The 11,355-nt window shown below is 45.9% G+C and overlaps 1 protein-coding gene and 1 long non-coding RNA gene across 2 annotated transcripts; one reads left to right on the plus strand and one right to left on the minus strand.

The window, feature by feature from the left end:
- Window positions 1-569: 569 nt before the first annotated feature.
- LOC128341578 (uncharacterized) lies at window positions 570-7,169 on the minus strand. Its single transcript, XR_008314479.1, has 3 exons — window positions 6,781-7,169; window positions 4,254-4,334; window positions 570-2,779 (listed from the first exon to the last, which is right to left on the minus strand). It is a non-coding gene; the product is annotated as an uncharacterized LOC128341578 (long non-coding RNA).
- Window positions 2,132-10,921, plus strand: LOC128341577 (aquaporin-5-like). The gene is made up of 4 exons (XM_053287859.1): window positions 2,132-2,494; window positions 5,096-5,260; window positions 8,379-8,462; window positions 9,406-10,921. The coding sequence occupies exons 1-4, from the start codon at window positions 2,132-2,134 to the stop codon at window positions 9,580-9,582; spliced, it is 789 nt and encodes a 262-aa protein (XP_053143834.1). The 3' UTR covers window positions 9,583-10,921.
- The last annotated feature ends 434 nt before the right edge of the window (window positions 10,922-11,355 follow it).

The raw sequence follows: 11,355 nt of genomic DNA on the forward strand, positions 1-11,355 counted from the left end.
TCAAACCGGTTTGGACTGGTTCAAACCAGTTCCGACTGGTTCAGACCAGTTCCGACTGGTTCAGACCAGTTCAAAACATTTCAGACCGGTTCAGACCGGTTCCCACCGGTTCAAACCGGCTCAAACTGGCTCAAGCCAGTTCCGACTGGTTCCAACCGGTTCCAACCGGTTCAGACCAGTTCCGACCGGTTCCAACCAGTTCCGACCGGTTCCAACCAGTTCCGACCGGTAGCTCAAAGTTACTTACAGCATTCTATACAATAAACAATGAAAACCCAAGAAATAAAACTGCTAGATAATAACACTGCAAAAAGAACTATGTCCGCAGCAAAAATCCCAAGCCCTGCTAACTGGGCAGAGAGGCATCTTTTTAAAGTGGTGTTTCTCTTATATTTAACAGAGTGAGAGCAACTGTTTCTGTTCCTCTCAGTCTAGCATTCCTCCCAGTGGTCACTCACTGCTGGTGTCAACCTTGTGTTTCTTTTTAGACTGAGATCCTTTGGGACAGGGAACCATCTTCCCATTCCTCTCACTATGGCTAACTCTCTTGGCTTAACTTTTGCTGTTTGTTGAAAAGCGGCATATAAATATTTTAAATAAGCGATAGATAGATAGATAGATAGATAGATAGATAGATAGATAGATAGATAGATAGATTCTTCAGTGATGACTATAAAAAGCACATTTGAATAGCATGGTTTTTACTTGCCATTTAATGTTCTCAAAGAACTGTCTAACAGGGTCTTCTTGGGCAAATCATTCCAAAGGCTCTTATTCAAACATGTCCAGTAACATGTTCCTTTCCCATCTTCACTAGGTGGAAGGACCACAGCAGTTCTTGTCCTACTGACCACAGTACAGAGTCAGGTTCATTAAAAAGCAGCAAAATAAGGTCTTCAGGTATCCAGGTCCCAACCCAATTCCCCTTTGAATTGGACCAGAAACATAATAGCCGACATTCTGACTAATGTTGCACACATGCAGCTAAAAGAAGGACCCATGCAATGGATGTGGATGCATTCCCACTTTTGTAGGCACTCACACATGCACAGGGGGTTGGGGTTTTTTGGCAATTTCCGCTTCCCCCAGAAATGCACAAATATATCACTGAGGGCTGCATAATCCCCAGGGACATATTTGCACATTGCTCCAAGCATTTCTTGGGGAAAGGGAGATTTGTGAAAATTGCCCCCCCACACCTGTGCAAGTGCCCACGCTTCAGAAGCAAGAATGCAACCACTGCACATTTCCTTCTTTTGGCTGCATACACACAGTGTTGGTCAGGATGTCAGCCATTACTCTGATCCATTTCAGAGGGCTGATTCTTACCCTTAAAGCCGTAAATGGAGTTGGCCTTCGGGAGCCAATCCAGTTGGTATAGTCCTGGTGTAATATGGTCATAATATGGGCTCTCAACAGCAGTCTTGCTGCTACACTTGCATGTTATTCACGACCCTGTGTAAGCTTCTAGTTTTCCACAGGCACTTGGGGCAAAGGTCTGGGTTTCAGGTTCTCCCAGGCAAACAAGGCACAAGTCCAACGCTCTTCTCAGGATAGATGTCGGTGTACCGGAGAATCCAGTTCTGCGGATTTGGCTACAGTTATTGTCAGATTATTTCCCTCCCTTTCAGTCCCGAGGAGGAATAAAAGAATGTGTGTTTTTAAGGTGAGAAAATGTGAGTGCCAGAAGCAGGTTTAAAAAAAAAAACCGCGAAATGCCATTACAAACTGAAGGAATGTATTCAGAAAAGAAAGAAAAGAAAAAGGGCAGAGCAAACAGTCAAAGTGCTAATCTTGATGGCATTATGCAATATTGTGGATATTCAATAGGGTCCCTATTGTCAAGAGGAGAAAGGAAGAAAATCATCACCAGTGCTGGAACCTACGAAAGTGGAAGGTGTAGGTGTTTGTCTGTAGATGGAAAGTTTCCAAACTCCACAGGAACAGGTGGGGGGAGGGGAGAGGACTGGTCACCAGCTTGACTCCACCCATATCTTGGTACAATGCCTTCTTGCTGCACCTGTAGGTATATATAGATATCTGTGTGGCCCCATATATTTCTACAGTCTCTTAGCATCCAAGGCAGAAGAGAAACCCTCACTGTCACTCCTTGGGAGTCAGCCCAGTCATCATGAGGAGAGAAGTTTGCACCATTGCCTTTGCACGAGCTGTCTTCTCCGAGTTCTTAGGCACCGCGATTTTCGTCTTCTTCGGTTTAGGCTCAGCCCTGAAATGGCCCTCAGCCTTGCCGAGCATCCTCCAGATTGCCCTGGCTTTCGGCTTGGCTATCGCCACTATGGTACAGACATTTGGTCCCATCAGCGGTGGCCATTTCAACCCAGCGGTGACCATCGCCTTCTTTGTCGGGAACCAGATCTCTTTTCTCCGGTCCCTCTTCTACATTGTGGCCCAGCTGGTAGGAGCCATTGCCGGTGCAGGCATCCTTTATGGAGTGACTCCAGCTAATGCCCGTGGCAACTTAGCAATCAATGCGGTAAGTACTTTCTGCTGCTGGGGATAGAATTCATTCCAGAGACAGTCTGGCATCTTGTGCAAGGAATTCTCAGGCAAACAAACATGCCCTTATGGGGAAATTGTATCTCCATAGAGAGCCGAAAATAATAGAAGCGACTCCATCCCCTGGATAACTTGCAGCGCGTCACACTGAAGTGTAAGACGAAGGGTGCACTTATGATACACCTGGCAGGTTGCTGGCATGACAGGTTTGCCGTGCCGAGTAATTTACAAGGCGGTATTTCTTCCAAAGGCTTCTCATATCCTAAGGGGGTGAGTGAGTCAGTCCAAAATGAGAGAGAGAGAGAGAGAGAGAGAGAGAGAGATTCTTTAACTCCAACTTTGCCACCTGAAGGAGGAGCAAAATAAATGTGTAAGGAGGCTGTGGACAGAAAACAGGGGGGGGGGGGTTGTGTGTGTGTACTTCTGTGTGAGTGTATATTTTGGAAATCATTTTGCACCATTTCAAACTGTTGTTGCTATTTTTTGTCAACGTGGCTTTGGTCAATCTTGGGAAAGCAGCTGTGCTCCAAAGAGCTGTGTGTGATGAGCACATAATGGGGCTTTTCAGGCTCCCCTTTCTCACTGCCTCCTCTTTCTCAACATGCCATTTGAAAATTCACTCTAGTTACTTGGAGGACTCTCAGGAGTGGCTGTCAGTGCAATGCAAAGGGCTGCAGTCATTGGAAAGAAAATCAGCCACACAGAGAGACCTCTTTAGCTCCCTGCTGAAGGCCATAAGCCCATTGATTCAATGGGCTCTTCAGCGTGCTTAACTCTATGCTAGATGGTGGCCATATTAAACTAGCTGGGAAGATTTAGGACTCAGAGTCTAGTTAAACCTGGACAGAGAAAGATTCAGGACTCGGGAGCTTAGCTAAGCCAGCATAAGCAAGAGTGATACCGGAAGCACACACAGTGATAGTACAGCGGATCTCTTGGATAAGAGTTACAGAAATCACCTTTCACATATCTTATAGAACTTCTTTGGCTTCCCATGAACATTCTCAGCCTTTTTGGCTTAGGAGGAACCAGTAAATTTGCTTTGATTTTCACTTTATGTGAAATTTATGCTAACTGTAGGCATGCGTAGAAACCTTCTGGGAAAAGACACTTGTCTTTGCCTTGAAAAAATCTTAGATGTTTTGCCCTGGAAAGTGGAATTTCACCAACCTAGTGTTAAAGGCAATGGGAAGTTTCCAGTGTCCCTTGCAATAGCCGCATCATGAATTTGCTCCAACTGACTCAGATTTCAGCTCCTGCTTATTCAGTGTCCCTCCTTTATGCTGTGCCAAGGATGTTGCCTGTGTCCCCTCATTCCCTAAGTTTTCACCAGCACCATTCTTATTCTAGAATTGTTAACATTTTTGTTAGCAGACAAGATGATGCACTGTACAGAAAACTGAATCAGGGGTTAACACTGCTGTTGAACATCTCTTGCATGATTTCATGTCTGATTATTGTTGATGCAGAAGAGAACACAAAGGAGGGGCATTTGTAATGCACTGAACCTGCTGGTCCATGGAGGCCTGACATTTGAATTACACACACTCAACTAATAAAACAAGAACCAGCCTTTTGGGTAACAGTGCCCAGCCCACAGGACTTGCCATCTATAGTGCATTTCATTGACCTCAGCATAGCTAGATCCCAAACATATACGGTTAGGGTTCAATCTAACGTGTGCTTGACCCTAGTGTGAGACTGAGGTCTGTCCAAGTAATGGCCAAGAATCTCACCGATCTCCATTTTAGGCTGCTTCAAGCTATTTCAAGCACCCGTCCTTCTTCTTACACTTCTTCCTCAGAAAGCTTCTTGTGCTTTCATGGCAATTTGGAAGAGACATGGTGGGAGGAAAGGGGAGATGTGTCAGTAAGATTATAAATATAATCAGGAGTGACAGAAATGATATATTCATTTATAAAGGACAAGAAAGCCATCTCAAAGTGATGGCTGCAAAAATAAAACAAAGTCCTCTCCTAGAGGATTCCATTGACTTGTCCATCTCTCTCTCTCTCTCTCTCTCTCTCTCTCTCTTCATTGACAAGTCAATGGAATCCTCTAGGAGAGGACTTTGTTTTATTTTTGCAGCCATCACTTTGAGATGGCTTTCTTGTCCTATAGAGCAGAGTTTCCCAACCTAGGTTTCCTATAAGCTGTTGTACTACAACTCCCATCATACCCATTGTGGTTGGGGATGATGGGAGATGTAGTCCAACAACATCTGGGGAACCAAGGTTGGGAAACCCTGCTAGAAGGGGGAAATGAAACTGCAGTCTTGATTTCTAAAGAGCTTAGTGAAGAGAATTGCTTACTTGGTATGAAAGACCACATCTGCAGCGAGCATGGGAATGCCCAAGTACAGCTTTGTAAATTGCAAAGTCACTTGCTCAGAGGACTGGAATCTAATAGCAGCCTTGAAGGCCTTTTGCACATGCTTCGAAAGTGTTTGTCAATGAGCACCCAGCCTTAAGTATGTTTACTGAGCCGGAAGTAGGTTTCCTTGATTTCATTGGGAGTAGCCCTCTGATAGGACTGTGTAGGATTGCAGCCTGAATCTTCTTGTTCTCTCTCCTGACAGCTCAGCAACAACACCACTGCAGGCCAGGCCGTGGTCGTGGAGATGATCATCACCTTCCAGCTTGTGATGTGCATTTTTGCCTCAACTGACAGCCGCCGAAATGACAATGTGGGCTCCCCCTCTCTGTCCATTGGGCTCTCTATCACCCTGGGTCACCTAGTTGGGGTGAGTCTCTCAGCTATCATTTGAGGCTTTTCTTTTTGATTTTTGATTGCACATAAACTCAAGGAAGGGAGAGGTGGAAAGAAGATCATAAAACCACAGGAGAGTTCACACTGCACAGCGTGTGTGCTGCCAGTCTGATAACAGTCCCATACCCTCCTGAGGCAATTGTGTGTCATGCTGCCAGGTCTCCCAAGGCTCAGACCCCACAATGCAGTGGATGGGTCCTGAGAGCAAAGGGCCTGGCAGGTCAGGGGATGAAACCACATGGAACAAAGTGGGGCCTGATGGTAACTAATGGAGGCAGAGGGTAGCCCCTGGTAAATCAGGTAAACCAGGCTGTGCCAGGTGCCTCGGAGTGGAGCCTGAAGGAAGCAGGGGAGGAATAAATGGCAAAACAAGCCAAGCACAAAATAACTTCTTCTCTTGATTTTGACTCAAAATTCCGCTCCTTCCCTGGAGACCAGAGAAGAAGGCTAAAACTATGAAACTTCAGGTCAGGCTCTAAGAACTGGCAATCCCAAGTTTGTCTGGGAGAGGGTGTCACTATAATCTGTAAACTGGTCCATGGAGCTAAACGAAATCCAACACACGCACACATATACATCCAGTTCCTAGCAGGATTGCGCCACATCAGCCTCTCCACTGATTATCAGCCTACATACTCAGCATCCAGGCACGGAGGCAGGGGCGTAGCAAGGTTGGAGTGGGCCCAGAGATGAGATTTTAAAATGGGGCCCCCCCACTCAAAGTCCAGGGCCTCCGCACACCCCATGTCCCCAAGGATTTAAGTCTGATATTCCAAAATAAGTATGCTGCCTGGAAATACATTTCACTGAATACACACACGCACATGTCACAATATATAGTGATATACATTGAGTACTATACATCTGTGCTACTTGTAATGCCTAGAACACACTAGAAAGATGAATTATTAAAATGGGCCCCTTGCTGCAGATTAGCAAAGGAGACTTTTAATCATGCAGGGTGAGCCTATGTTTGTTTTCTCAGAATTCTGAACAAATTCAGTCAAGTTTGATTCCAGGAGGTTTTTCACAGGAGGCTTTTAAAGCCCTTTAAGACACATCTCCTCTGGAATGGAGGTGCTGCATTCACATGTTGGCCAGATTTACCCTGAAGTCCCTGCAAGTTATTGGGGAGCAGTTCACACACAAGGAAAATAAAATAAAATAAAAGCACCACACATGCTTCACAGTTCCCACTCAGACCTTCTGGGTTGCAAAACAACTTGAACATAAGTGCATTTATAAATGAATGAATGAATGAATAAAATAAATATAATACTGTTTCTTCCAGAAGTTTTTGTAATTTTCTGCCATGAAACAAGCCACTTATAGGACTTTTTAGACAGTTTTTTTTTAAGCCAGCAAATTTTCCAAGCTGTTTAAAAATAAATATTCAGAGACTTCTCAGTCCCTCCCCCCGATATCAAAGCCCTATGGCAAGCAGATGCCTATGTATCGGGGGAAGGTAACCACAAAAGGGAGTTCACACTCTACCTGGCAAATGCTGGGCTGGGCAGGGCTGCAGGGGGTCTGCTGCAGAGAACAGTGGTGGCCACTCTGGCTGCCTCCTCCTTCCTTCCTGGCTGGCTTGGGCCCTACTGGAGTTCAGGCTTCACAGAGGCCTACACGGAGGCCTCCGTGGAAGCCCCATTGCCCACCCGCCGATCAGCTGAGAGAAAAGGGAGAAAAGCAGCTCTTGGCAGCTGGTCTGCTGCTTCCATTGCGGGCCAGGAGAACAAGCAGGAGAGACGGCGAACAGGGCAAGTGGCTGAGGGGCCTTGGGGCTGGGCAGGGGGCAATGGGGAGTCACGTGAGGTGCCTCTGGGGGGCCCCTCCAGGCAGTGGGGCCCCCAGACAACTGTCTCCCCTTGCCCGATCGTTGTTACGCGTTTGCACGGAGGGAAGCCAACAGCAGCCCAGGTTCAGCGTCAGACATAGGGAGCAACGGTTAGCCACGCCCCCTGCGTCTGACGTCAGATGCCGGGGGAGTAGTTTAGCTTGCAAACTGGGCCGCGTGGCCCCGTTTGGGAGCACGATTGGCCAGCACCACATTTGCAGCGCGGCCAGAGTGGCTCTTCCTGCCTTTAAAGGGCAGGGAGAGCTGCTCCTGGCCAAGCCGCAAAAGCGGCGCTGGCCGATTTTGCTCCCAAACGGGGCCAAGTGGCCCCATTTGCGAGCTGAACTATGCCCCTGCGTCTGACATCAGAAGCAGGGGGCGTGGCTGGGGCGCGGGGCGCAGCCCCTGAAGGCTGGCAAGCCCAGGTTCTTTGAGCCCATTCACGCAATGATGGCTCCGCCCTTGTCAGAATCGTAGTGTGCCAAAAGCAGAAAATGTGGCCCAACAAGGTGCACTGTACAAGCATATCTGCAGGATGGATATTTCTTGGTCACTCAAGCAAAGGAGCCAAGCTGCATGCTATACCAAACAGCATCAGCATAGGTGGCACAAAGTCTGTGCCGAAATCTGTGCTCTAAGGAGCTTCTCTTCTTTGATGCACCTCTTTCTGCCCTTCCCTGTTTGCGGCTACCGTTGCTGGGTGAAGCGGCTGCCAGGAAATGCCCTAGCCTCCTTTGAGCAGAGATCTGCTGCTGCAGGGAGTCCAAAAGGTGTGTGGACAAACTTCACTATCCTTCCCAACCAACACTACAGAATGTTGTGGATATGCTAGCTGACATGAGAATGTCCAGCTGATTTTTCAGGGAACGTAGGAAGCTCCCATATACTGAGCCAGACTATTGGTCTATCTAGCTCAGTATTGTCTTCACAGACTGGCAGCGGCTTCTCTAGGATTGCAGGCAGGAATCTCTCTCAGCCCTATCTTGGAGATGCTGCCAGGGAGGGAACTTGGAACCTTCTGATCTTCCCAGGGCGGCGGCTTCATCCCCTGAGGGGAATATCTCACAGTGCTCATACTTCTAGTCTCCCATTCACATGCAACAAGAGCAGACCCTGCTTAGTTAAGGGGACAAGTCATGCTTGCTACCACAAGACCAGCATATCAGTAGACTGACTGACTGACTGATGGAAAGCAACCACGGTGAGATTACAGGAAGGATTAAGATGCCTAACCCACAGTTTTTCCTCTCCACAGATCTATTTCACTGGCTGCTCTATGAATCCGGCCAGGTCCTTTGGGCCTGCTGTTGTCACAAATAGATTCACCCCTGCTCATTGGGTAAGAAGCCAGCTTTTCACCTTAGGATAGATGATGATAGCAACATATGAGTCATGTGAACTACTCCTTAATTGCTACAGAGCAACATTTTGTGGTTGCAAGACCAAAGTTCTAATGTATGTCATGGAAGGGTTTTACCATTGCAGATCATGAACAGTATCATATATTTATGGTGTACAAAAGTGTTGGGCCACTATATTTTGGGAAGGTCCACGATATCATAGTTGCAGTGGTGGGTGATGAGATTCAGAACTTGGCTACTATCCCATACACTCTCCTTTCTAACATAGCTGACTTTGTGGCCAAATAAACTCTAGGCTGGAGATGCAGATCTGGACTAGAAATTCACAGAACCTCCCTGACAAAATTTACTAGTTTTATGGAAACTGTTTTTACTTCCCTCAAAATTTCTCAGTTCATTAGGCATTATCAGGTTCCTCCAAATTTTACCTCCATTTTTGTATTTTGTTTTGCTTTTTGTAAGAACTCGGAGGCAACCTAGGGATATGCAGATCACACACACAAAAACACACACACATACAATAAGAAATGTACTAGTTTCATCAAAACCCATTTTGCTTCTTTTGACATTTTTAGAAGGTTTTGCCCAATCAGGAGCCTCCTAATATCCCTGAATTTTTTTAAAATATTTATTTATTTATTTATTTTATTTAGGAGAAATTAAATGATGACCTTTGTGATCTGAGTCTTGGTTTAGTCATTGTCCATTCTTGCTTTAGGACTTGAATAAATCAGTCCAAATAGAATACATTCATCTCCTTTTGTTCCAAATGACCATCTGGACATATGCATGGTGGAAAAGGGTTATAGAATTAATCAGGTGCTTGGTGCACTGGAGATATCACACAGGCTATCTGATGTGGCCATCAGGGGGAGTTTGAAAGCCTTTGAAAGATTCTAATTCCTTCTCTTGCTTTCCCAGGTCTTCTGGGTAGGACCCATCTGTGGAGGCATCCTGGCTTCACTGCTGTACCACTACTTTCTGATGCCCCACTCAATGAATATGTCTGAGAGAGTAGCAATTGTAAAAGGCACCTATGAGTCGGAAGAAGAGTGGGAAGAGAAAGAGAAAAGCATGGAAATGTCCCCCTCCGCATAGACAAAAGAGCTCTGGATGAGAAGGAAAAGAGACACACTGGACACCCCTGATACCGAATGAACACTGTCTCTGTGCCTAATAATCCAAAGAGCAAGTAGCTTCTGCTGGTGCCAAGGGTTGGAAGAGGGTATGGGGGAGACATGATTAACCATCTTGGGAGTGTGTCTGCATGTTTCTGTGAATGCAAGGCCAGAAAATGGGCTGTTCCACTATGATCTGTCTCAGCAAAAATGCCTTCATCCAGCAGCACTGAGCTAGAATGGTTTCCCAACCTCTCAGATCAGTTTTCCAACCTCTTGGATGGAAGAGTTCTAAAGCATGCCCGGGGTCTTAGAATCTGCAGCTGTGCTGGGTTTGGGGTCATTTGTTTAGCTACTTACGTTTGACTTCCTGGTCATCCTTTGGACAAATCCCCCAGGCCTATATATGCTTTGGGCTTTGGGGTTTGGGCATATAATAGGCTAAGCTTGAGTTTCCTAGACTTGGTCCCATTCAGTCTATGCAATAATGCTTGCCACTAGCTTTTTTATGGGCAGTATAGCATTAATCCACATACGGAAGAAACAGAACAAAGAAACCTTAAGAATGGGGTTATGGTTATGCTCACAGAAAAGGAGAAAGATATTGGACTGCAGATTTGTGCTGAGGGCTGAGAATTTGCATGAAATCCCAAAGAGGCCATGCAAATCTCAGCCATAGAAAGAGTACACATGCCACCAGTTAATTTAAGCCCATAAACCAATTTTATCTTATTTATGGGCCAATTGAGATCAAATTGATTAGAAGGAAGCTAGGTGGACCCATACCATGTTTGTTTCGGTCCCTCCCTAGACAAAGTTGCGGCAAGCTTCATGGACTAAACAAAAACACAGTGAAGAACTTTGTCTTGACTCAGTTTCCATCTTATGTTGGCTCAAGCAAGTGACCGTCTGAAGAGAGACCATTTCTAATCAACCTTGCATGGTTCAGTATTCCCTCCATAGTCGTGCTGATATTCTCACTCTGCTATCCTGCTTACCACTCTGGACTGTGAGAGAGGAGGGGGCAGTTTGCTAAATTTTGATTTTAAAATAATCTGGTACCTGAAAGGAGGAACCCATGGCCAGATCTCCCACAGCTTTTGAGATGTGTGACAAAAAAAGAATTCAATCACCACATGAACCCTGGAAGATGGACATGTCTGTAGGTCCATTCCAAAGCTTTATAATTTGGAGGGGGGAGGGGATGCTGCTGTTTTCTGCACTGGCTGTTGTCTCACTGAATTTATTTTCTGCCAAAGAAGAATGCATTTGTACTTGGGTTTCTGTAATATATTGTATTATTTATTATCATTAAAGAGAGAGCATGTAACAAGGTTAATGGAATTAAGGGAGGATGGCCTGGTGATCATAATGGTTTTGGAAAGGGTCTTCCAAGTATGCTGTCTGTTGAATCTTGATTATAAAATTCAAGCTGGATACAGATGGATATGATAAGAACAGACTAAACTGGAAGATATTTAAAAAGACTGATGACCATTAAACAAGTTATGGCTCCCATATGGAGGCCCATTTCTGTCCTGACATACCCCTGGGCTTCTCCCTGCCTCACCAGACCAAACGAATTGCTAATTTCCCCTAGCATGGCTCCCAACCTTGGCCCTAACATGGCTGCTGTTTAGTTTGTTCTCCAGAGCCTAATGGAATGTGGCCACTGGCTTTATAAGACTAGTTTGCAGCAACCAAAGGGAGGGGACTTCACCAGGAGCAGTCTGTGAAGGGACCTGTTCCAGTA

Source organism: Hemicordylus capensis, chromosome 2, assembly GCF_027244095.1.
Source record: "Hemicordylus capensis ecotype Gifberg chromosome 2, rHemCap1.1.pri, whole genome shotgun sequence".
NCBI classification, from domain to species: Eukaryota; Metazoa; Chordata; class Lepidosauria; order Squamata; family Cordylidae; genus Hemicordylus; species Hemicordylus capensis.